General features: G+C 46.1%; 1 protein-coding gene and 1 pseudogene across 3 annotated transcripts in view; one reads left to right on the top strand and one right to left on the bottom strand.

Moving 5' to 3' along the window:
• Positions 1-27,901, top strand: part of KNTC1 (kinetochore associated 1) — a 736,750-nt gene that overhangs the window by 583,502 nt on the left and 125,347 nt on the right. For all 3 annotated transcript variants that reach the window (XM_063964446.1, XM_063964444.1, XM_063964445.1), the window contains one exon: positions 9,277-9,389. In XM_063964446.1, coding sequence (XP_063820516.1) covers positions 9,277-9,389 — 113 coding nt within the window. The remainder of the gene's footprint in view (positions 1-9,276; positions 9,390-27,901) is intronic.
• On the bottom strand, positions 14,870-14,989 carry LOC134936408 (5S ribosomal RNA; annotated as a pseudogene).

Genomic DNA, 27,901 nt, shown 5'->3' with positions numbered 1-27,901 from the left:
ACGAGGCTCTGCAGTACGGGAGGTTTCACGCTCGGTCCTTCCAACTGGATCTCCTGGACAAGTGGTCTGGTTCCCATCTACACATGCACCAGAGAAGACGTCTGTCGCCAAAGGCCAGGATTTCACTCCTCTGGTGGCTGCAATTACCTCACCTTCTGGAGGGTCGCAGGTTCGGGAATCAGGACTGGATCCTTCTAACCACGGATGCAAGTCTCTGGGGTCACTCAAGGGGAAACCTTCCAAGGAATGTGGTCAAGTCTGAAAGCCGGCCTGCCGATAAACATTCTGGAACTAAGAGCCGTCTACAACGGTCTTCTCCAAGTGGCCCATCTTCTGAGAAATCGGGCCATTCAAGTGCAGTTGGACAATGTGACAACGGTGGCTTACATAAACCGACAGGGCGGAACGAAGAGCAGAGCTGCAATGGCAGAGGTAACCAGAATCATCCTCTGGGCAGAAAAGCACGCGTTCATTCTGGGAGTAGACAACTAGGAAGCGGACTTCCTCAGCAGACACGATCTCCATCCAGGGGAGTGGGACCTCCATCCGGAGGTGTTCAAGGAAGTAACAGATCTTTGGGGCGTACCCCAGATCGACATGATGGCCTCTCGTCTCAACAAGAAGCTTCAACGGTATTGTTCCAGGTCGAGGGACCCGCAAGCAGTGGCGGTGGACGCCCTAGTGTCTCAGTGGGTGTTCCAGTCGGTGTACGTGTTTCCTCCACTACCACTCAGTTCTAAAACTCATAGGAGAACAAGGGTTCAAGCGATCCTCATTGCTCCAGACTGGCCAAGAAGGTCTTGGTACGCGGATCTTCTGGATCTACTGCAAGAAGAGCCGAGGCATCTTCCTCTTCGGGAGGACCTGCTGCAGCAGGGGCCGTTCGCCTATCAAGACTTACCGCGGCTAAGTTTGACAGCATGGAGGTTGAACGCATGATACTAGCTCGGAAGGGCATTCCGAACAAGGTTATTCCTACCCTTATACAGGCTAGGAAAGGAGTAATGTCTAAACATTACCATCGAATTTGGAAAAAATATGTATCTTGGTGTGAGTCCAAGAAATTTCCTGCGGTGTAGTTTCAACTGGGACGGTTTCTCCTCTTCCTACAAGCTGGTGTGGATATGGGCCTGAGGTTGGGATCTGTAAAGGTCCAGATTTTGGCCCTATCCATTTTCTTCCAAAGACAATTGGCTGCCCTCCCTGAGGTTCAGACCTTTTTGAAGGGAGTTATGCACATCCAACCTCCCTTTGTACCGCCTACAGCGCCTTGTGACCTTAACGTGGTGTTGCAGTTCCTCCAATCTGACTGGTTCGAGCCTCTACAGGAGGTTGAGGCCAAGTTTCTAATGTGGAAGGCTGTCACGTTGGCTTTAGCTTCTGCTAGACGTGTCGGAGTTGGGGGCTTTGTCCTGTAAAAGCCCATACTTGATCTTCCACGAAGATAGAACTGAGCTCCGTCAGCAGTTTCTTCCGAAGGTTGTGTCGGCATTTCATATCAACCAACCTGTTGTGGTACCAGTGGCTACTGACTCCTCAATTTCATCAAAGTCCTTGGATGTTGTAAGGGCTCTGAAAATCTATGTGAAGTGGACTGCTCTTCACAGGAAATCGGACTCTGTTTGTCCTGTATGATCCCAAGAAAATTGGGTGTCCTGCTTCTAAGCAGACTATGCGTATTCTACGGCTGGCTTGCCGTGTCCTACATCTGTCAAGGCCCACTCTACTCGTAAGGTGGGGTCTTCCTGGGCGGCTGCCCGGGGTGTCTCGGCGTTCCAACTTTGCCGAGCTACAACTTGGTCTGGGTCGAACACGTTTACAAGTTCGGTACTTTGGCCTCTGATGATCTGAAGTTCAGTCAATCAGTTTTGCAGGAGCCTCTGCGCTCTCCCTCCCGTTCTGGGAGCTTTGGTACATCTCCATAGTACTAATGTGGACCCCAGCATGCTCTAGGACGTAAGAGAAAATGGGATTTTGGTTACCTACCGGTAAATACTTTTCTTGTAGTCCGTAGAGGATGCTGGGCGCCCTTCCAGCGTTTTGTTTTCCTGCAATTGTTATCTGGCTCAGTACATCTTTGTTTTTAGTTAAGTACTGCATTGTTACTTGGTAATGTTTTCAGCGGTTGCTGAGTTTTCAGGCTAAGGGGTATATCGTCTGTCGAAAAGACTGCAGTTTTCGACCTTTTTAAGGTCGAATCGTAATTCGACCTATTCAATCCCTGCAGTTTTTATTCGACAAGTCGTGGAATTCGACTTGTCAAATAGTACGTGAATCTGCATCATAGCTGCTGATTCACGTACTTTTGGGTGAAACGGGGCCACATTTGACAGGATTTGGCCCCGTTTCCGACCATCTCAGTCTGACATCAAAAAATGTCGGACTGAGATGTGGGACCTAGAGGAGGAGAGGAAGAGGGGGGGGGGGCGGGGAGATGGGGGACAGCCGCGGGCATACAGGGGAGATCAGCTCTACAGCACTGCACTGCAGCAGGATGTCTCACAGCCGCGCGCCCACAGCAGCGTCCACCCGGATCCAGCAAGTTAGGTCACGCTTGCTGGAGCCGGGTGGACACTGCCGTGAGGTCTGGCGGCTGTGTGACATCCTCCTGTAGCGCTGCTCTTCTCCGTCTGCCCCCTCTCCTCCTCTGGGTGCCTCATCTCAATTCGACACTTGAAAAGTCAAAATGAGATGAGATTTGAATAGGGGTTGTCGGATCCATTCCAACAAATGCATGTCGGAATGGATCCGACCCTAATTGAATATACCCCATAGTTAGCCTGATGTGCTTTGTATGCGTGAGCCGGTATGAATCTCGCCACTATCTGTGTTAAATCCTTCTCTCGAAGATGTCCGTCTCCTCGGGCACAGTTTCTAGACTGAGTCTGGTAGGAGGGGCATAGAGGGAGGAGCCAGCCCACACACTCAAACTCTTAAAGTGCCAATGGCTCCTGGTGGACCCGTCTATACCCCATGGTACTAATGTGGACCCCAGCATCCTCTACGGACTACGAGAAAAGGATTTACCGGTAGGTGACCAAATCCTATATTTGAAACCCACTGAAAACGCAGTTCAAATAAGAGCAGTAAGCCCTGTCTTGTCTAGCATGACAGCCTTATAATTACTTTTATGCACATGGTCCATGCAGTGGGTTTTACGCTTAATGTAGCACTAAAAGTGGAAACTAGTTAATATTTTTTAATGTTTTGTGTTTGTTAAAATTTCACTGCTGTTTCTTTATTGAATTATTTTTCATTCAGAATACAAACCTAATTTTCCATACTTGGCAATTAATTTTTCTCTTATGTCCTAGAGCAGAGGTTCTCAAACTCTGTCCTCGGGGGCACACACGGTGCATGTTTTGCAGGTCTCCACACAGAATCGCAAGTGAAATAATTAGCTCCACCTGTGGACCTTTTAAAATGTCAGTGAGTAATTAATACACCTGTGCACCTGCTGAGTTACCTGCAAAACATGCACTGTGTGTGCCCCCGAGGACCAAGTTTGAGAACCTCTGTCCTAGAGGATGCTGAGGACTCCGTAAGGACCATGGGGTATAGACGGGCTCTGCAGGAGACATGGGCACTATAAAGAACTTTAGAATGGGTGTGCACTAGCTCCTCCCTCTATGCCCCTCCTCCAGACCTCAGTTAGATCCTGTGCCCAGAGGAGACTGGGTGCATTACAGGGGAGCTCTCCTGAGTTTCTCTGCAAAAGAATTTTGTTAAGTTTTTTATTTTCAGGGAGCACTGCTGGCAACAGGCTCCCTGCGTCGTGGGATTGAGGAGAGAGAAGCAGACCTACTTAAATGATAGGCTCTGCTTCGTAGGCTACTGGACACCATTAGCTCCAGAGGGAGTCGGAACGCAGGTCTCACCCTCGCCGTTCGTCCCGGAGCCGCGCCGCCGTCCTCGCAGAGCCGGAAGATAGAAGCCAGGTGAGTATACGAAGAAAGAAGACTTCAAAAGGCGGCTGAAGACTTCAGATCTTCTATGAGGCCATTGCTCCCACACACTACACACACTGCAGGCATTGATGGGTGCAGGGCGCAGGGGGGGCGCCCTGGGCAGCAATAAACCTCTAGGACTGGCTCACAGGAATATATAGGCTGTGGAGGCAATATATTTTGTAATCCCCCGCCACTATAAATTTGAGCGGGAACGAAGCCTGCCGCTGAGGGGGCGGAGCTTGATCTCACAGCACTAACCAGCGCCATTTTCTTCCACAGCACACTGCAGAAGCTGGCTCCCCGGACTCTCCCCTGCTGAACACGGTGACAGAGGGCAAAAAAGAGGGGGGGGGGGGGCACTTGTAAGGCGCAGTGAGTGTATAGATTTATCTATATGATTATATAAAAGCACTGTTTATCTGGGAATTTTGTTTCCAGTGTTATTGGCGCTGAGTGTGTGCTGGCATACTCTCTCTCTGTCTCTCCAAAGGGCTTTATTGGGGGAACTGTCTCTCTCTCTATATATATATATATATATATATATATATACATATACATACATACATACATACAATCCCTGTGTGTGTGTGTGGGGGGGGTGTCGGCATGTCTGAGGCGGAAGGCTCTTCTAGAGAGGTGGTGGAGCAGATCATTATGGTGTCTCCGTCGGCAACGCCGACACCTGATTGGTTGGACATGTGGAATGTTTTAAATGCAAATGTGATCTTGTTACATAAGAGATTGGACAAAGCAGAGTCCAGGGATAATACGGGGAGTCAATCAATGGCGTTGACGGTGTCACAGGGCCCTTCTGGGTCTCAAAAACGTCCCCTATCCCAATTAGCAGACACTGATACCGACACGGATTCTTACTCCAGTGTCGACTACGATGATGCAAGGCTACACCCAAGGGTGACCAAAAGTATTCATTATATGATTATTGCAATAAAAGATGTTTTGCATATATCTGATGACCCCTCTGTCCCTGACACGAGGGTACACATGTTTAAGGAAAAGAAACCTGAGGTAACATTTCCCCCATCTCATGAGCTTAATGCGTTATTTGAAAAAGCTTGGGAAACTCCAGACAAAAAACTGCAGATTCCCAAAGGGTTCTTATGGCGTATCCTTTCCCGGCACAGGACAGGGTACGGTGGGAATCCTCGCCCAGGGTGGACAAAGCTTTGACGCGCTTATCCAAAAAGGTGGCGCTACCGTCCCCAGACACGGCAGCTCTTAAAGATCCTGCTGATCGCAGACAGGAAACTACTTTAAAATCAATTTATACACATACCTGTGCGTTACTCAGACCGGCTATAGCATCGGCTTGGGTCTGTAGCGCGGTAGCAGCTTGGACAGATACCTTGTCAGCTGATCTTGGCACCCTAGATAGGGATACCATTTTGTTGACCTTAGGTCACATCAAGGACGCAGTCTTATATATGAGAGACGCTCAGAGAGACGTCTGACTACTAGGGTCAAGGGCCAACGCGAAGGCGGGCTAGGCGAGCACTGTGGACCCGCCAATGTACGGGTGATGCCGACTCAAAGAGGCATATGGAAGTTTTACCTTACGAGGGTGAGGTTTTATTTGGGGAAGGTCTCGCGGACCTAGTTTCCACAGCTACCGCGGGTAAATCTACCTTTTTGCCTTATGTTCCCCTACAACAAAAGATGACTCCTCAGTATCATATGCAGTCCTTTCGGTCGCATAAGTCCAGAAGAGGTCGGGGCTCTTCCTTCCTCGCCAGAGGTAAGGGTAGAGGGAAAAGAATGCCTGCTACGGCCAGTTCCCAGGAACAGAAGTCCCCCCTGGCTTCTACTAAATCCACCGCATGACGCTGGGTCTCCACTGAGGGAGGCCGCACCGGTGGGAGTACGTCTTCGACTCTTCAGCCACGTCTGGGTTCAGTCGGACGTGGATCCTTGGGCGATGGAAATTGTATCCCAGGGCTACAAGCTGGAATTCGAAGACGTGTCTCCTCGTCGATTCTTCAAATCGGCTTTACCAGCTTCTCCCCCAGAGAGGGAGATAATTTTAGCTGCAATTCAAAAGCTGTGTCAACAGCAAGTGATTATCAAGGTTCCCCTAACACAACAGGGGAAAGGGTACTATTCAACCCTATTTGTGGTCCCGAAACCGGATGGCTCGGTCAGACCCATTCTAAATCTAAAATCCCTGAACCTGTTCTTAATAAGGTTCAAGTTCAAGATGGAATCGCTCAGGGCAGTCATCTCCAGCCTGGCAGGAGGGGATTTTTATGGTGTCATTGGACATAAAGGATGCATACCTTCACTTCCCCATATATCCTCCTCATCAGGCATACCTGAAATTCGCTGTACAGGACTGTCATTACCAGTTTCAGACGTTGCCGTTTGGGCTTTCCACGGCCCCGAGGGTGTTCACCAAGGTAATGGCGGAAGTGATGGTGCTCCTACGCAGGCAAGGAGTCACAATTATCCCGTACTTGGACGATCTCCTGATAAAAGCGAGATCAAAGGAACAGCTGCAGAAAAGCGTGTCGCTCTCCCTGGGAGTGCTACAGCAACATGGATGGATTCTAAATCTACCAAAGTCGTAGTAGTTCCCAACGACTCGGCTTTCTTTCTTAGGCATGATTCTGGACACAGAACAAAAGAGGGTTTTTCTCCCGAGGGAAAAAGCCCAGGAACTCCAGAACATGGTAAGAGACTTGTTGAAACCGAAAAGAGTGTCAGTCCATCAGTGCACTCGAGTACTTGGGAAATGGTGGCAACCAACGAGGCCATTCCCTTCGGCAGGTTTCATGCGAGGACTTTTCAGTGGGACCTTCTGGACAAGTGGTCCGGGTCACACCTTCAAATACATCAGAAAATAACTCTGTCCCCCAGGGCCAGGGTGTCTCTCCTGTGGTGGCTCCAGAGTGCTCACCTTCTAGAGGGTCGCAGGTTCGGCATTCAGGACTGGGTTCTGATTACCACGGACGCAAGCCTCCGAGGTTGGGGAGCAGTCACACAAGGAAGAAATTTTCAGGGACTGTAGTCAAGCCAGGAGGCTTGTCTGCACATCAACATACTGGAATTGAGGGCCATATACAACGGCCTACGACAAGCGGAGAATATTCTTCGCGACCTACCGTTTCTGATTCAATCAGACAACGTCACAGCCGTGGCTCATGTATACCGCCAAGGCGGGACAAGGAGCAGAGTGGCAATGGCGGAAGTCACCAGGATTCTGCGCTGGGCAGAAAATCACGTAAACGCTCTGTCAGCGGTATTCATTCCGGGAGTGGACAACTGGGAAGCAGACTTCCTCAGCAGACACGATCTCCATCCAGGAGAGTGGGGACTTCATCAAGAAGTTTTTGCAGAGATGAGTCTTTGGGGACTTCCTGAAATAGACATGATGACGTCACGCCACAACAAGAAGCTTCGGAGGTATTGTGCCAGGTCAAGGGACCCTCAGGCAGTAGCGGTGGACGCTCTCGTGACACCATGGGTGTTTCAGTCGGTCTATGTGTTCCCTCTTCTTCCTCTCATCTTATAGATACTGAGAATCATAAGGCGAAAAAGAGTGCAGACAATACTCATTGTTCCAGATTAGCCTCGAAAGGCCTGGTATTCAGATCTTCAGGAGCTTCTCACAGAAGATCCATGGCCTCTTTCTCTCAGAGAGGACATGTTACAGCAGGGGCCCTGCGTGTTCCAAGACTTACCGCGGTTACGTTTGACGGCATGGCGGTTGAACGCCAAATCCTAGCTGGGAAGGGTATTCCGGAGGAAGTCATCCCTACTCTGATAAAAGCTAGGAAGGAGGTGACGGTGAAACATTATCACCGTATCTGGAGGAAGTATGTTTCTTGGAGTGAAGCCAAGAATGCTCCTACGGAAGACTTCCACTTGGCCCGGTTTCTCCACTTTCGACAGACTTGAGTGGATATGGGCCTAAAGTTGGGCTCCATTAAGGTACAGATTTCGACCCTTTCTATATTCTTCCAGAAAGAATTGGCTTATCTCCCAGAAGTCCAGACTTTTGTAAAGGGAGTGCTACACATTCAGCCTTCATTTGTGCCCACAGTGGCACCATGGGACCTTAACGTGGTGTTACAGTTCCTAAAATCTCACTGGTTTGAGCCTCTTCAAACAATTGTTAAAATTTCTCACTTGGAAGGTGGTCATGTTGTTGGCCTTGGCATCTGCAAGGCGGGTGTCCGAATTGGCAGCCTTGTCTCATAAGAGCCCCTATCTCATTTTCCATGTGGATAGAGCAGAGTTGCGGACTCGTCCTCAATTTTTGCTTAAGGTGGTGTCATCGTTTCATATGAACCAACCTATTGTGGTGCCTGTGGCTACGGGAGATTTGGAGGATTCCAAATCCCTTGATGGTAGTCAGGGCCTTAAAGATTTAAGTAGCCAGGACGGCTCGAATTAGGAAAACAGAAGCTCTGTTTATCCTCTATGCAGCCAACAAGGTTGGCGCTCCTGCTTCTAAGCAGACTATTGCTCGCTGGATCTGCAACACGATTCAGCAGGCTCATTCTACGGCTGGATTGCCGGTACCAAATTCGGTAATGGCCCATTCCACTAGGAAGGTGGGCTCTTCTTGGGCGGCTGCCCGAGGCGTCTCGGCTTTACAGCTTTGCTGAGCAGCTACTTGGTCGGGTTCAAACACTTTTGCTAAATTCTACAAGTTTGATACCCTGGCTGATGAGGACCTCATGCTCAATCGGTGCTGCAGAGTCATCCACACTCTCCCGCCCGGTTTGGAGCTTTGGTATAATCCCCATGGTCATTACGGAGTCCCCAGCATCCTCTAGGACGTAAGAGAAAATAAGATTTTAAACCTACCGGTAAATCTTTTTCTCCTAGTCCGTAGAGGATGCTGGGCGCCCGTCCCAGTGCGGACATATTTCTGCATGACTTGTATATAATGCTTACATAAGGGTTATGTTACAGTTAAGATCAGTCGCTGACTGATACTGTTTGTTCATACTGTTAACTGGTTGCGTATATTCCAGGTTATATGGTGTGGGCTGGTATGAATCTTGCCCTTAGGTTACCAAAATCCTTTCCTCGTACTGTCCGTCTCCTCTGGGCACAGTTTCTCTAACTGAGGTCTGGAGGAGGGGCATAGAGGGAGGAGCCAGTGCACACCCATTCTAAAGTTATTTATAATGCCCATGTCTCCTGCGGAGCCCGTCTATACCCCATGGTCCTTACGGAGTCCCCAGCATCCTCTACGGACTAGGAGAAAAAGATTTACCGGTAGGTTTAAAATCTTATTATTTCTATGCTCTTTGGTTTTATATAATTATTATTATTATTTTTTTTTTTTTTTCCCCCCTAGACATACACACAGTAGCAAAGCAGATATCAGACGTGAACAACCTGAAGGTGAGCAAGACCCGGGATCTTCTTCTTGACAAGTGGCTCTGTCCAGCTACACTACCCCAAGCAGCTGTAAGTACAGACTTCCTGTAAATAAGTTAAATTACATTTACAGTATCTCATAGTATTACATTTTTGCCTAGAAGTTGCACCACCACTTTGTCACAATGGGGCAGATGTATTAAGCCTGGAAACAGCATAAGGAAGTGATAAACCAGTGATAAGTGCAAGGTGATAAACACACCAGCCAATCGGCTCCTAACTGTTCATTTACATATTGGAGCTGATTGGCTGGTGTATTTATCACCTTGCATTTACCACTGGTTTATTAGTTCCTTATGCCTTCTCAGGTTAATGCATCTGCCCCATAATCTTATATGACACAGACTAAATTGTAGTTAATCAATGCAATTTGTTATGTCCCATATATACAAAGTAACGTTTCTCTCCACACTTTTCTTGCTCTAGAAATGTAATTTTGAAATTATTGTAATTTAATAAATAACAGCAGTGAACAGTGAATGTGGTCATTTTTTACGACACAATTCTTAAGCTATAAACTATAGAAATAAACATTGAACGTTGTGCTGTAAATAAGGGCTTAATATTTACTAGTGGTTGTCTGCATTTTTTGCAAATGTGAACAATTATGCTGCACTAATGACTGATTAGCGTGTTTTTCTCTAGCGCCCAAAAGGGATATTGGGGACAACTTAGTACGATGGGGTATAGATGGGGTCCAAAGGAGCTGGTGCACTTTAAATTTCTTCAACTGAGTGTGTTGACTCCTCCCCTCTATGCCCCCTCCCATAGACAGTTTAAAAAAAGTGCCCTCAGGAGAGGATGCACACTCTGGAGCTCCAGAGAGTTTTCTTCAGTTTCTTTTAAAACTTTATTATTTTCGGTATGCTGTTTGGACAACAGCATACCTGCACCGTGGGAGTTAGGGGTGGGGACGGTCACCGGCTTCTGTAAGGTGTCAGAACCGTTTCCCCGCTGCAGTACCACCGCCCTGAGAGGTTCTTGTACAGCAGGGCACTGCGCCTTAGCGGTCACAATAGCAGCACACCCCTAACAGTAGCATGAAGGTGACGACAGTGATAAGTACAAACCAGGGGCCCTGCTAGGGGAGTCCCCATGTTCTTGGTACGTCAAAAACGCAGGGGCGGTGTACGGGACCCTCCTGGGGGGGACCCGCTATAGCCCCCTGTGTACACTGGCAGCAGTAGTGAAAACTAGCACTTGCTGTGATGTTTTACAATTCTAGGGAGACTTTGCCAGTATAAATATAACTGAAGCTCCGGCGCCATCACAGGGGGCAAAGCTTACTCAGAGTTGGACTTGCGGCGTTTTGGTGCCTTCCTCTGCTTACAGCTGCAGCAGCAGGCGCACACACAGCTCCTCCAGACACTTAGGATACGCAGGAAAACTGGTACAGAGGTGTAGCAAAGGGGTAAGCCGCAATTTACCATAGTATATCTGAGTGTAGCTTCAACCATGCACAGCTGTGCGTGTCAGCTGTGCGTTCCAATATTCAAAACGTTCCTATGTCTAGGCATTTAGAAAATTAACAGTTAAAAAAACAGTTATCCTGCATTGGTCTGGACTTAACCATCTCCCTTTTCTTCTCATCCTCAGGTATGTTCATATTTTACCATGTAATCTCCTTATTGCAATCTGAAGCTCTGCAACCCATTTCTATACTAAATGTATGTTCATATCTTACTCTGTAATCTTTTTACTGCAATCTGAGGGGGGGTACTCATGGAGAGATCCATGCTTAAAATCTAAGCAATCTGACTTGAATATTATGTTTACTCACCAAACCTCTGCAGTGAAATCAGCAGGACCATGCCCACTAACCCTCTGGCAGAGAACATCAGTAGTGCCTTACAGGCCTACCCCTCAAGGTGAGCAGAGAGCACTAGGGGGGGGGGCGGGGGGGCACCAAGGTCACTCCCAGCAGGGTTGTTTTCATTGGATTTTGGTGTGCTCCCCACATTCTCATCCCCCCCCCCCCCTCTTTTCGTTGTTTACCGGCAAAGGTGATCTCACCATGTACTTTCTTTAAAATAAAAACTTCTGCATACTTCCACCCCACCGTATGGCATTCTTGTGAGGTGTACCTCCACTGATTGCACACCCTGCCAGCAGCATCTAACACAGTGCACCCCAGTGGGCCTCTGATGGTTCCTCTGCGGGCAGGATGTGCCTCACGTGGATTGTTCATACAGGTTATATCATACGACTACACTAGTGCCCGTTCTCCCATGTATGCTTTGGGCCCATGTATGGCTTACCTCCCAGTGTAACCTCCGTAGTGCGCCCAACATGGCTGCCTCATCTAGTACGCTTGTGGATGGGATGAAAATACATAGACCTGATAGTTTTGTTGGTACCCTACTCTGTACGTTAGGACGCTGCAATCACCCCCATTTTGTGTCATCTCTTCTAGGGGTGGACTATTCCACCCAGGGTAATCCTACGCAGTGCGCCCAAGATGGCTGCCGCACCTGGTACACACAGCCCATGGAAGTTATTACCCAAAATGCCTACACCAATCCTGCATTATGATTACTCTATGCATTCTAGGTTTTCATTTTTATGTCTGTGGCCTGTGTATTGCTGTATTAATCTTCTGTATTATGTTTATTGTTTTGATGTCTGTAAAGCGCCTTGAGTCCTGTTTGGAGAAAGAGCGCTATATAAATAAAATTATTATTATTGTACACAATCTGTGGACAAATACTCCGATGTTACACAGTGATATATCAGCTTGCAGCCTCACTGGGGCTGTTTAGCTTGGTTGTGCTGTTCCCTTCTCTCTGTCTACCTCTCACATACAATAAGTCAGGCTTGCTATTGTATTACTTGTCTGTGTGTAGTGTATATAAGTGTTGTTTACTGTAAACATGGTAAAACACCAATTATGCAGTGTATGTCACACCAGTTTCTCTCCCTCTACATCTGGTTCCATACCATGTGAACAATGCAGCTAGTCTCACAACACAGTGAGGGGAGGGAGGGGGGGGGTGTTATAGAGCCTTCCTGGCTAGGTGCCACAAAATCCATGATGTCAGATATGTCATCTCGGCTCACTGCTAATACTCAGAAAACTCAACAACTGCAGCAGGCTCATGGGCAGATGCTCCACAGCCCCTCCTCTCTAGATCAGGACCACAAAAGCGTGGGTTACCTGCTTTACTCTCAGACTCTGATGATGATTCCCCTTCTGCTCAGGGTATTGACCCCTCATTCTGGCTATACGGGACGTGCTAAAACTCCCTCTAGAGGACGCTGCGTCACAGCAGACAGTTTTCTTAACACGGAACAAACTCATACCGTTTTTACATTGCAAACCTGGTAAGGACACTGCTTTTGAACACGCGTCCGACCCGGGTCTGAACAAGCTATACCCCTTTCACATCGCATTTTGGAACCGGGTTATTACCAGGTTATTCCCGGGTTGGTGCCTTTTACACTGAACCGGTTCACCCATTTAAAACTGTGATGTCACTTTAAATGGACTTTTCTGTCTCACATATGACGTTTCATAATGAAAGGAGAGGCTGGGGAGTGCTCTGAGCAGTGCAGCAATAATGGCTGACAGAGCACATGTCTGTAGAGACTTTGTGAGAGTCTCAGCTGTGTTTTTATAGGTTATTGCATCCTTTACAGTGCCTGTATTTTGCTTGGCAATTTCAGCCTCCCCTCTAATCATCAACAACTCCCTAACTTCGTTATCACGCCAGGTTGCCATATTTTAAAAGCACTTGAATGCTGTATAAAAGCTCACCCACTGTTTACAAAGTGCTGCCTGTTGTTTCCGGGTTCAGGCTGGTGACATCATGCGGGGAGACGGCCTATCACCTCCTTTTTTCAGATTCCAGTGTTGAATATACCGGGTCTGAGGCTTTCACACTGCCAAATGATTTGGAAAAGAGTTTTTTTGGGGCCGCACTAGTCTCATAATAAGCTATTAATGTCCTCTGAAAAACTGATTTATGACGCTAAATTGCTTCTAGATATAGCAACCTTGTGCATTGTGCACTGAGGAGTCTTCTGCCGCCGATTCTGGACCTTCTTCTCTTTTCAGCATCTGCAAGGGGGCCGGCGGCGAGGCTCCGGTGACCATCCAGGCTGTACCTGTGATCGTCCCTCTGGAGCTAATGTCCAGTAGCCAAAGAAGCCAATCCATCCTGCACGCAGGTGAGTTCACTTCTTCTCCCCTAAGTCCCTCGTTGCAGTGATCCTGTTGCCAGCAGGACTCACTGTAAAATAAAAAACCTAAGCTAAACTTTTCTAAGCAGCTCTTTAGGAGAGCCACCTAGATTGCACCCTTCTCGGCCGGGCACAAAAATCTAACTGAGGCTTGGAGGAGGGTCATAGGGGGAGGAGCCAGTGCACACCACCTGATCCTAAAGCTTTACTTTTTGTGCCCTGTCTCCTGCGGAGCCGCTATTCCCCATGGTCCTTTCAGGAACCCCAGCATCCACTAGGACGATAGAGAAAATAAGAATTTACTTACCGATAATTCTATTTCTCGGAGTCCGTAGTGGATGCTTGGCGCCCATCCCAAGTGCGGATTATCTGCATTACTTGTACATAGTTACAAAAATCGGGTTATTATTGTTGTGAGCCATCTTTTCAGAGGCTCCGCTGTTATCATACTGTTAACTGGGTTCAGATCACAGGTTGTACAGTGTGATTGGTGTGGCTGGTATGAGTCTTACCCGGGATTCAAAATCCTTCCTTATTGTGTACGCTCGTCCGGGCACAGTATCCTAACTGAGGCTTGGAGGGGGGTCATAGGGGGAGGAGCCAGTGCACACCACCTGATCCTAAAGCTTTACTTTTTGTGCCCTGTCTCCTGCGGAGCCGCTATTCCCCATGGTCCTTTCAGGAACCCCAGCATCCACTACGGACTCCGAGAAATAGAATTATCGGTAAGTAAATTCTTATTTTTTTTGGGGCCGCACTAGTCTCATAATAAGCTATTAATGTCCTCTGAAAAACTGATTTATGACGCTAAATTGCTTCTAGATATAGCAACCTTGTGCATGTGGATTGATAATCCTTTTGCATATATGTGTTGCTATCAGTGGTACTCCCTAGAGTCAAAAAATATCAAGCAAGAAAAGCCAACACTAAAAAGTTGGGAACTAGACTCTTGTGTGGGAGCACTCTAATTCAGAGGATTAGGTATATAGTAATCAATACTGATAAAACATAACTTTATTAACTCATTATTAAAAAGTAATTATAGAAGTAAATTATACGTGAATAGTATAGCTACGCGAAAATATAATACTGAATTAAGTATAATTCTTGTGGTTTTAAATACCACAGTAAATGCCGAAAATCCAAATCTATGGGCAGTTAAGTTTACTATCACATGATCACAATAACTTCTTTGTGTAGTATATGACCATCATTTGTTCTGCAGATATCCATTGAGGATTATTTTAATGCAGAAAATTAAATCATAGGCCATACAGAACCGAATGCCAAATGGTATTTTTTGAGGGTGACTCTAGATCGGGCAGAAGAATTTTTTGCAGTACCAGGGTGTTCCAAGGTGGTCTCCCATCCAAGTACTGACCCGGCCCTCCACTGCTTGGCTTCCAAGATCAGATGAGATTGGGCATCTCCAGTGGGGTATGTCCGCAATTATTTGATTTGCCCGTTCAGTCAATCCTAATACCTATGCTGCAACCAACGTATATTCAGATTGATATAGATCAATTGTGTATTGAGTATCAAAATTATATACAGTGATCTAATTGATAAGTGATAATAAGGCAGTTATCCACATGCCATATGCAATTATCCCATACAAGGGCGCCTGCCTGTATAGCCGGGATAGAGTGGTGATATATAATGAGGCAGCAATTATAGCAATATCATTGCTGTTTACTAGTTTGTATGTTCAACATCAACAGTGAAATACATGTTATGTAGCCTCTGAGAAATTAGATCACACACCCAAATCCAACTCTCATATATAAGCCTCTGAAGTCTAGACATGCATTTTGCAATAGAAGGTAAAATCTTTACAAGATGTCAGAGAGGCAGAGGCTATAATGAAAAAAAGCAGATAAACAGCTGGTGAAGGTTTAAATAACCAGGGCAGATAATGGTGTACATGAGGATAGTTACTAGCAGTCTTCTGCAAAATTAAAGCTGAAACATAGCTTGAACCTTCTATGTACAATAATCTGCCATAGGGTCATTAATGCCACTATTAAATTACTATAAAATTACCAAAATTACTCCCAACACCTGTTGGATAACACACAGCTCCAGCACCTCTTGGAGCAATCAAGGTATATACATGCACTGTGAAAGAAACCAGATGGCTGTTGTAGGCCCTACACACATGCCGATTTGTTTGAAAGATATTGATAATGTCTGTATTATCTTAGACCGCAAAGCTATACCCCTTTGTACACAATTACCGTTGAGCCGCTATGGCTGCTAGACCACGTGCACGTGCTACGCACTTTGTACGCTATTTGCGTAGAGTCCTGCACGTGGTACGCACTTGGCGTACACACGCTGCGCTGAGTGTACGGAGTACACACAGTGGGCGCACACACAGTTGATAACCTTTAAACCTTGTTAATGATACAATGTAATGATATGCTTATACTTTAAACCTTTGGCAGCAATGTACTGTAACGATGTTAATACCTTTAAACCTTAAGTAGCGCTGGCGATACAAAGTATCCGCAGTGCATACACCTTAACAATGCTTATACACTTTATACAGAAAAATCTACTCTAAAGGCCCAGGCAGGAAAGTGAAAACACAACACCGTTTGTAGTTTAAACCACAGGGTTCTAAGGCCTCCGTGGATTGATTCCAAAAGGTAAAACAATACAAGTTATACACTACAGACTAACAGGTAAATCTAAACAGAATAATGGCTGCAGAGAATGTACGTACGTGAGAATATTCGCAAGCGCAGCCCGAACTCGGTCCTCCGCTCGTCATGCAGATAGCGTTTAGAGTCATCTGACCGGCCAGGCAACAATGGTCCTTATATACACAACATGCATAGACAATACAATGGTCACTGTAATCTCATTGTTCATTGGACACAGAGATATGTCTCCACATTACAGCAAAGGTCATAGGTGGATTTGAAAAGGTGGGCAATGTCATTCTCAACTACTCTTGTGGGTGGTATCCTTTGGATACCCGCCGCATATGTAATTTACAGTAAATACAGTTAATGTTCATAATCTACTTTTGTACATAACTATACGCAGGAGCAAGCGATCTTTCTCTAACACCGGAATGTTACCCTCAAAATACCCTACAGCTGGATACTAGACATCACCTTCCAACCTTTATCTGACCCTTCCTATCATGCAAAGGCGAATCTCTCTGCCCAGGAACTGTTTAAACTAATAATACTCGCTGTCATGGTCTAGGGGAACTGTATCTTCAATATGCACTATTTGGGTTAAATATGCTATGTTCTAATAACACGCTACACGCTCACAAACTCCGCCGTAAATACCCATATCATGCGCACGATCGCCGGAGCGATCTTACGCAACTTGCGGATATGTGCACGTACGGCGGACTGAGTGCACGAGCAGCGGGCATGTGCATGGGGTTAGTACAAGACATGCATTATGATATTTTTCGACTTTGACAGTCCACCCTTTGGCAGTCAACAATAACTGCCACTATCTGAACATTTAAACAGAAAAATATACACTACAATATCTATAAATGATTGGGTGGTAGGAGGAGAGGAGTAGGCGGGAAATGTATGACCTAGTGGGATAGTAAAAGCATGTATGTATGAAATTCATGTCTGAGGGGCATGTATCATCGTGCCGTACATGTTCTAGATAAGCTTCGAGGTATTGCGAAGTATACATTAAATCCTTCTTATCCCGTATTAAGGGTCTGTAAGTGGGCCAACAAACACTACCGAGCTCTTTTCGGCTTCTTGTTCCAACAAATGGGGTGCACATTTAGTTGATGATACATGCGGGGGGGGGGGGGGGAACATGTGAGTGCTAATATATGTATCTATATCACCTGTCGACTATGTGTGTCACTACCTGAAGGTTGTAGAGATGAAGATAAGACACGTGTCACAAATACATTCACATAATAATGTGTGCAATCATCCTTGGGTGTTGGTTGAAGTCTTGTCCGGATGGGTGTATCCTTGCTGTGGGTGGTAATCAAAGTCTTTCAAGTGTCCATAAAAAGTCTTTAAAGTTTTTAAAGTGTCTATCAAAGTCTTTAGAAATGTCCATCAAAGTCTGTAGAAATGTCCATCAAAGTCTGTAGTCTTCTTCCGAATGGATGTATTTTTGCTTGGGAGAAAAACAAAGGAGAAACGGGTGAAAGAAACGGACCGTGGAATCACGTTTTATCACAACATTGTCTCAATTGATGGGTCATAAATTAAACCAGTTTGTGTAACAATGCCTCCACTCCTCAAACTCATCACTTTGGTACTGCGCTTGCACTGCATTGAAATCCGAACACATCTAAATATCAAACCAATCATTATGACAACTCCCAGGATACAAAGGAGAAACTTTCCTACATTCACGATAACATTTTGAGCCCATTCTCCTAAACCTGAGAACCAATTGCGTGGGTTCAACCATGAGACCCAGCCGGTCAGTTCATTACTCACAGCAGTAAGGGTAAGGTTGTGTCTCCTTCGGAACTCCCATTTCAACTGCAAGATATCTTCCATCTTTTGATCTATGACCTCGGTGGGGTCATCAGTGCTGTTTGTAATATACGTGCAGCACTTCACACCATACTGAGTTGCTAGGGTGACACAATACCCGCCTGTCACCACTGTGATGTAATTGAGAACCATCCTGTGCTGGATCAGTTCCGTTTTGTAAGCTTGCAATTCCCTCCCAGTATACCTGAAGGTGTCATCATACATCTCGATGATATTGTCTATCAGGTTCACTAGCGCATGAATATACCTAAAATTTATAATTCCTCTGGCGGTATGGGTGATATCTAACGCGAGTAGGAATTGAATCCCGGTGGATTCGTGGATCAAATCAGAGGCTGCGTGCTCTGTCCTATCTATAAGGTGTCTCTTAACGATGTGTTCATAATGAGTGTGAGTGTAAGGAGCTTGAGCATTGCGGTGAACGCCTTTCATCTTATTATGGGTTATGGTCATTACTTCTGGCAACACTCTTCCAATGTAACACAATCCCTCTGAGTTTGGGGCAAGCCACTTATACGCCTTCCTCCCACATATGAAATATGCATCATCGGGGAGAACATATGGGACAGAATATGACATTACCATATTGCAAACCTTCCAGGTGAAAAATCCTACCCCTAACTCTCTCATCTGTTCAGTACACGTATCAGGCTGTATGATATGCGCACAGTACCCTGGAGATACTTCTCCAACCCGCATGGTCCTACTTCCTAGCGTATACCTGTACCGAAAATATCTCCCACCGTCGGCTATTTGGCGTATAAGTTCTGAGTCTACGGGCATTCTGTCGGCTCTGTGTGAAAATGCCATGGTTTGGTTATTCCATGTCACTTCCCAATTTCCCGACTTTCGGGGATTGGAAATGTTGAAACTTACTAAGGACCTATCCACATGATATTGGTGGAGCTTCAAACTAGGGGGCCTAGAAATATTAAATTTCTTGTCCACCGGTCTCCCACCCCTTAATTCAAGTACCTCATCTATTGTTAATGGATACGGTACTAGTCCTGACTTGCTCTGACCTTGAGGTACTTGTGAGCACACCCAGCATTCTGTTTGGTTTAAAACCTTACCCACTAATGAGTGATAGTCACTCAATGGATGACGGTCCATGTTGATATTAAGGCTGGACTGACATCTCTGGATGCACCCGTCCTCAACTATGTTTTCACAGTTTCTACAAATACAATTTTCCTCAGCCAACAACCCTTCACAGTGCCTCCTAGTTTCATGATTATCATATCGTTTTCTGATACTCGCCTTTGCTCGGTGAATGTGTTGCTCTTGGAATTCTATCAATCCGTCCTTGCCATCAGAACCCATTCCAGATACTTTCTCGACCTCTCTGGTACTCTCACCGAAACAGACTGCTCTGGTCAACAACAGGGTCAACAGGAAAACCCGGAATGCAGTCTCTTGGGGTAAGTCCATCTTGCTAGGGGGGGAGAAAAAGGAGCAAGGAAGGGGGAAAGGAGGGTAATGGGCGATGGAGAAAATAATAAAAAGGAAAAAGAAATTTGGTGCGACAACCGCCTCTGGTCTTGTAGTTCTCTGTGCTCAGGTGCCGTGACAACAGTCCTGCCTCTCAACCTTCCCGGAACAGGCACTCCAGTGATACGATTTCCTCCACACTCTGCTCTTTGTCACGGGCTTTCTCTGGGTCAGCGACCTTCTTACAGTGGGACGAGTGGACCCAAGTCTCTCTCTCGGCAACCTTCAATGCTGTCGTGCTGGTCAGTAAGACTTGGTACGGTCCTTCCCACCGGTCAATAAGGCAACCTGAGCGTAGAAAATTTCGAATCATTACATAATCCCCAGGTTCAATGTCATGACAATTACTGTCTGGCAGGTCAGGAATCACCAGCTTTAGATTGCTGTTTTGACTCCTCAACTGCTTGCTCATCTTAACCAGGTATTTCACAGTCACTTCATTATTGCATTTCAAATCATCCTGGGGGTCAATCATTACATGGGGTTGTCGACCAAAAAGAATTTCAAAGGGTGATAGGTTAAGAGGGGACCTGGGAGTGGTTCTGATGCTGTACAGTACAAGTGGCAAAGCTTCTGGCCACAACAATCCAGTTTCAGCCATCACTTTGCTCAACTTGTTCATAATAGTGCTGTTTACTCTTTCCACTTTCGCACTCGCCTGTGGGCGGTACGGAGTATGCAGCTTACTATTAATTCCCATTAATTTGCACATAACCTGGAAGACTTCACCTGTAAAATGGGTACCCCTATCACTTTCAATTATCCTAGGGATACCATATCTGCACACAAATTCCTGCACGATCTTCTTTGCAGTAAATGTAGCAGTATTTGTGTCAGCGGGGAATGCTTATACCCAATTTGAAAACACATCAATACAAACCAACACATACTTTAAATTTCTGCAGGGTGGCAATTGTATGAAATCAATTTGTATTACCTGAAAAGGGCCGTCTGTTGGCGGGATATGGGATGGTTCTGTTGGTATTGACTTTCCAATATTCTTCCTCAAGCAGGTAAGGCATGTCATTGCTCTCTTACCCGCATGAGAAGAGAATCCTGGCGCGCACCAGTAGGCTCTTACCAACTTGCACATACCCTCTTTGCCCAGATGAGTCAGACCATGTGCCGCCTCAGCTAAACTTGGAAGGTATGCTCTCGGAGCTACTGGCTTACCCTGTCCACCTGTCCAGAGTCCTGAGGACTCCTTGCCATACCCTTTTGACCTCCAGACTGCCTTTTCCTGTGGAGAACACAAATTTTGCATTTCACTCAATTTTTGTGTGTTGACGGTATTGAATACCATCAGTTGTGTGATGTCTGTCTGTATGGGGGTGCTGGCTGCTGATTTAGCAGCTTCGTCTGCCCGGCTGTTACCAAGTGACACTGGGTCTTGGCTGTAAGTGTGGGCTTTGCACTTGATAACAGCCACTCTGTCAGGTTCCTGTATCGCTGCTAGAAGTCTTTTGATGTGGGTCGCATGCGCCACGGGTGTGCCAGCTGCCGTCATGAAATTTCTGAGACGCCATAGGGCCCCGAAATCATGCACTACTCCAAAGGCATACCTAGAATCCGTGTAGATATTGGCTGACTTACCCTTAGCCAATTCACACGCTCTGGTTAGGGCGACCAGCTCAACAACTTGTGCTGAGTGAGGTGGGCCCAGGGGTTCCGCTTCTATGGTACCTTTGTCATCTACGACTGCGTATCCAGTACACAAGTCTCCAGAGTTCGTCTGTCTGTGGCAACTACCGTCAGTGTAAAAAGTAAAATCTACGCCTTCCAGTGGGTTGTCACTAATGTCGGGCCTTGCAGTGAAAGTTTGGTTCAAATATTCCATACAATCATGTGTGTCAGTGTCTGTACTAAATCCTCCTTCACCATCACTCTCATCCCCCACCCTTTGTGCCTGTCCAGGCACACCTGGGAGATACGTTGCAGGATTTAGTGCGCTGCATCTCCTTATGGTGATGTTTACAGGGGCCATTAGTGGGAAGAAACATTTGTGATGATCCGCAACAAGATACCCCCTTGTTTGTGCCTGGATGACACAGTTACACACAAAATGAACACACGAGGGGGGTTAATTCTTTAAAGAAAACCAAATACCTATGATTACTCGGGTAGATTCACCATAATACAGGGTTGGTGTTGCTCCCCAGAGTCCGAAAACCAAATATTCTAGAAAGAGAAAAGAAGACTCTATCTTGGGGGCACTCTTTGAAATATAAATAGGGCCAGATATACCCTTAGGTATCATTAAAATATAACCTTTAATTGTATCTTTAAAATTAATAGGAATTTGAAAAGGAAAAATATATAAACACACACACAGGTTTATTCATATACACCTTGGGATCACTTGTCTATCACAAGGAGTTCAAAGAACACTGATTGCTCACTATGGAGCTTATTGGCTCAGAGAACACTGATTGCTCACCGAGGAGCTTGTTTTAATTATTTTTATTCAGATTTTTTTATAACCAGTTATGATCTCTCACTGTTTAAACAACCATATCATGAATAGGTATTGATTTACCGAACGTCAGCTCCTATATTCTCAAACACATGTATAATTATAAAAATTCAAAATTTGCCCAAATGGTATATACACAGTGTTGAGAGAAGCAGAATGCCCATCATATTTATATGGTATCTTATGCGCTCATTAGTAGCCCGACATTTATAGTTGGTATGGAGAGAAAAAAGGAAAGAGTAAAAAAGATTAAAAAAGATGATCAGTATGCCATGGTACATTGCTTCTACTGTCTCACCGTCATGAGCTCAAGGTTTTTGTTAGCTCAGCGGCCGGTGGATGAGAGGGCAGCGACCTTGAAATTTCTGACCAGAAAGAGGATAAGTGGCCGTACTGCTTTCCCTGTTAGAGCGGATGGAATGTCTCGATATCCTAGGACATTGCAGGACACTGCACCGCAATCCAGGGATGAGTGTTAACCGAAATTGAGTACAATTCCTGCCTGTTTAATTTTCAGGTAATTGCAGGGAGATGATAGGGAGTGGTTCAATGTTAAACCAGTGCCGTGCACATTCTCACATAGAAATGCATTTATCAAAAAAGCCGTTCTCCACACAGGCTATTAGCAAAGTACTTTCCCAAATTTATTTTCAGGTATACTTTATCGGTATACTAATATTGTTAGGCTCACTTAACATAATTCATTATTTTCTCTAACATTTGACCATAGGTCACTGAACAATATGTGTTGGGCTAAAAAGTAGCAGCAAACCCAGCTAGAATGAAAAGTTTTTATGACCGCAAACCCAGTCCAGCCGCTGAGATCTCTTTTCGTCATGTACTCTGGTCACTAGGACCGGTGCAGCGGACGGCAAATATGAAAACAGCAGCGCTTCGGGTATTACTGGCCGGAAAAAAGATTAGTAGCTGTGCTGCTTTCCACGTTAGAGCGGTTGCAGCGCCTTGATATCATAGTACAGAGCAAGGACGCTGCACCACAATCCGTGGATGAGAGCTAGCTGAAAATAGGAAGATTACCGTTCTAAAGGCAGCAGGACTTCTGGACGGAGCAGCGTATGTTGGTTGTAGGACCAGTGATTCTAACTTTCACAAGGCGACATTGCCAGACTGCGTATCCAGTACACAAGTCTCCAGAGTTCGTCTGTCTGTGGCAACTACCGTCAGTGTAAAAAGTAAAATCTACGCCTTCCAGTGGGTTGTCACTAATGTCGGGCCTTGCAGTGAAAGTTTGGTTCAAATATTCCATACAATCATGTGTGTCAGTGTCTGTACTAAATCCTCCTTCACCATCACTCTCATCCCCCACCCTTTGTGCCTGTCCAGGCACACCTGGGAGATACGTTGCAGGATTTAGTGCGCTGCATCTCCTTATGGTGATGTTTACAGGGGCCATTAGTGCTAATTCCCACCTTGTAAACCGTGCTGATGAGACGTGTCTGGTTTGGGCGGAATTCAGTAAGGCTGACACTGCATGAGGTGTATGGATGGTCAGGTTGTGTCCTAACACTACATCTTCGCTTTTACTCACTAGCAATGCTATCGCTGCAACACTTCGCAAGCATGTGGGGAGAGACCGTGCCACGGTGTCCAATTGTGCACTGTAGTAAGCTACCGGCCTGCTGGCATCATCATGTCTCTGGGTTAGAACACCTGCCGCACACCCAGCACTCTCTGTACCGTATAATTCAAAGGGTTTCTCATAATCTGGCATACCTAATGCAGGTGCCTGTGATAGGCACTGTTTGAGTCTCTCAAATGCCAGTTCGGACTCATCTGTGTGCGAAATCCGATCTGGTTTGTTTGACGAGACCATCTCTTGCAAAGGTAAGGCTAGTATGGAGAACCCTGGGATCCAGTTTCGGCAGTACCCGCACATTCCAAGGAAAGTGCGGATCTCTTGCTGGGTTTGTGGCAGAGTCATGTCGCGAATTGCCTGTATTCTATCAGCGGTGAGGTGTCTCAGTCCTTGTGTTAAGCAATGTCCCAAGTATTTCACTTTGGTCTGGCACAACTGCAACTTATCCTTTGAAACCTTGTGTCCCGTATTAGAAAGGTGAAACAGAAGCTGTTTCGTATCTTTCAAGGACGATTCGAGTGAATCAGAACAAAGCAGTAAGTCATCTACATACTGTATTAATACTGATCCGCTCTCAGGTTGAAAGGATTGTAAACAGTCATGCAAAGCCTGGGAGAAAATACTTGGGCTGTCAATGAAACCTTGGGGTAAGCGAGTCCAGGTGTACTGTACTCCTCTGTATGTAAATGCAAACAAGTATTGGCTGTCAGGGTGCAGAGGGACTGAAAAGAAAGCGGAGCAGAGGTCAATGAAAGTGAAAAACTTTGCAGTAGGAGGAATTTGCATGAGGATTTGGCACTACGGGGAATTGGCTCTCAACTATCTTGTTTATCCCCCTTAGATCCTGCACTAGCCTGTAACCCCTCCCCCCACTCTTTCACAGGGAAGATGGGACTATTGGCAGTGCTGGACGTCCTAACTAGGATGCCCTGTTGTAGCAAGCGCTCTATGACTGGGTACACTCCTAATTCCACCTCTGGCTTCAGAGGATACTGTGGGATTTTTAGAGCTATCCTACCATCTTTTACTTGCACCTCTACAGGAGCTACATTTGCCATCAATCCAGTGTCTTGTCCATCTTTGGTCCAGAGGGACTCCGGTATCTGGGAGATCATTTCCTCTACCTTGTATGGACACCTGTCTATAACAGCAGAGTGTGACATTAACCTTTGTGGAGTGTCTAACATATCCTGCACTTCCTGAACGTGATTCTCGGGTATATCTAAGAAGACACCCTCAGGAGTACAATATATGACACACCCCATCTTGCACAATAAATCTCTCCCAAGTAGATTAGTCGGAGCCGATGCAGCCAGCAAAAAGGAGTGCTTAGTCTGCAAAGGCCCTATCGTAATATCTGCTGGTTTACTTAAAGGATAGTGTTGCTCTACTCCTGTTACCCCCATTGCTGAAATTTTTACCCGTGATCTTCATACCTACCGTTGAATTTAACACTGACCTGGCCGCCCCTGTATCTACAAGGAAAGGTAGTGATCTACCAGCTACATCAACTGTAACCTCGGGTTCATTTCCAAGGCTAGCAATTAACCTCACTGGCTGCAAACTACAGGTGTGGCCTGACCCCTATTGTAAGTTGTGACCCTCCCGCAGCGCGGTGGCAGCTACAATATTTAAGGGGGGTAGCTGAAAATTTCCAGAGGTCTGCCAGTCCTTCCTAGGTGGGTACCTCCTTGTTTCCCCTGCATGTGGCTCATAATTCCTCCTATGCGGTCCCTGATCCCAATTACGCGTGTCATACTGTGAGCCATGTTCTGGTCTAGGGGGTCGATATGCCTTATGTGGGTCTTTAAAATTACAGTTTCGTGCGTAATGTCCTTCTCTCTGACATTTAAAACATTTTACCACATACGACTTACCATCAGGGGTCTGGGGTTTAGGCTGATGTGGCTTCGTTGTCAGGGCTTTTATACTTACTGTCATCAGCTTATCCCCCTGTGACTCCCTGTGCCTAATGATGTTCCGATCATGCTCAATAGCGGACTCTCTTAATGCAGCCACCGAGATACCTCTCCAACTTGGTTGAGTGGTTTGTACCCTTGTTCTCAACGTTTCCTTTAAACCGTCCATTAATACGGACACCGCTACCTCCCTATGATGCACATTTTCCTTAATGTCCGCAACCCCAGTATATCTAGCCATTTCCTGCAGTGTCGATGGAAATAGTCAGAAGCAGTTTCACCTTTTTGTCTAATGGAGAAGATTTTATTCCACTTGACAACAGTTGGGAAATATACTCCTAATTGCAGATTGATCTGTTTTACGTTCTCCTGATTGTATTCATCAGTGAGAGGTGCCTCTGTATCTAATTTACAGTCAGCAATGAATTTCACAGGGTCAATATTAGAGGGCAAACATGCCCGTAGCACTGTCCGCCAATCTTTGTTATTGGGTTCGGTGGCGTTACCTAGTTCTCTAATAAACCTCTGACATGCGGCTAGATCTTTCCTGGGATCGGGAAATTCAAACATAATTGTCCTCAATTCTGTCCGGGACCAGGGGCAATGCATAGCAATGTTCCTGACGGGAGTGATTCCCAGAGCGTCAGTCTTCCCATTGGGGACTGCGATCACCCTGACAGGATTCAGTTCAATTATATCATTCTGGGTTGCTTCTACAATGTGAGGTGCAATTGACTCTGCATAATGTACTGTACCGTACTTACCTGTGGACACGACCTCACCTGTCCCTCCGCTAGGGGCCTTTGCTACTGCTCTTACTGGTTGGGCAGTGCCCACTTGTGTGTCTTGTATGGTGGCTGCTAGAGAGAGTGCCGATATCGTGGTGGGCTCATCTTCTTGGTCGCAGTCCTGAGGGAAGTTTAAGATGGGATACAACTTGCACGGGTTAGTATTAATATATTTATTAAGTTCACTCATCATATATTAGTACGCCATTCTCTGTAGCCATTTTCTCTCCTGTAATGTACGGTGGTGGTGGTGCAGTTGCTATCAGTTTCCTGCTAGGGTTGGAACCAGCTGCTTGAGCTAATCCCCGTTGTATATCACCCTCCTGTTGCCATAACTGTAAACAATCATAATGTCTAATCCTTTGTTTTCCGGATTTTATCAGACATATCCTTCTCCTTAAATTTTGCAACACCTCAGGACTAAAACTGCCTACCTTAGGGAACGGTTCCCTATCTTCCACAGTCATACGTTCCCATTCATTGCATAAGACCTCTGCGTGTGATCCATATTTCTCACACATTATGTACCTCGCCGACCCTTTGGGCCGCGGAATATCAACCTGAACCCTGGTTGATCGTCCCTTACTTGAGCAACTGGCCCCCATTCTTTGCAGGTATTGCCTTCTCAGCTAATTCCTACAAAAACCAAATTACTCAGAGGTTAAGGCAACGGTGAAAGTTCTCCGAGCGCTCTCACCCACTCACGCCCACGTTGGCCAATACACCTACACACTGTCCTCAGCGCTGGTCGTACCCAACCTAGGGCCCTGCGTAACCTCTATTTACTGAGAGTGTGTGGGAGTGACTTACCCTTCCCAGTAAATATCAGTCGTTGGAGATTTCCTGAGTGACCAGCGAAACTCCCTTAAAATAAAAAAAACTATTACACAAATCACGTTGCGTGTACAATTAGCGTCTATGATCCCGCGATTTTACGCAAATGGTGTAATGGGTATCAAGTTGAACTAACTAATGCACACACTAACGCGCGGTACAATCGCACGGCGTATAAGTAACGGTTTCTTATTCGCTATACGACCAATAGAATCGTTTTTCAGGCTGCGAAACCTCAGCCGGAGCGTATCTGAACGGGCCTATATGGGTACTACGCAAACCCCCGGGGCTGCGCTCTCACCGCTGACCTTTCTCAGGCCACGGTTTTCAGAGCTTCGCTTGACTTAGTCAGCGGATTTCTGACTTCGCTGACCTCTTGGTCTGCTGTTATACTACTTGCTCCTTTGTACTCTAAACAATGTTAACGTGAGAAAGCCACTCCCACGCCACCAAGTGTCCACTCACCTGATGTGGTCTCCTACGGGATCCCGAATTCTGGGTTCACAAAACCTTTATTTGCATACACACGCTCGTTCACTCAAATACACTTTGATTTTTTTCTGTACAGAAAATTAACTTTCATTCAGATAAAACAGCTTAGTCCAAGAGGTGACACAATAAGAGAAGGTTCTTTTAAACTAAATATTGGAAACTGGACAAATTTGTGCTATTATCGCGTGGCTACCGTCTCGCCTAAACTGAAACAATGCTATCGTGTGATTTGTATTTAGTGGGCATATCTGTACG

This window comes from Pseudophryne corroboree, chromosome 1, assembly GCF_028390025.1.
Source record: "Pseudophryne corroboree isolate aPseCor3 chromosome 1, aPseCor3.hap2, whole genome shotgun sequence".
Taxonomy (NCBI): Eukaryota; Metazoa; Chordata; class Amphibia; order Anura; family Myobatrachidae; genus Pseudophryne; species Pseudophryne corroboree.
Note: the sequence above shows the minus strand (reverse complement) of the source record. Positions and strands in the feature narration are given on the sequence as shown.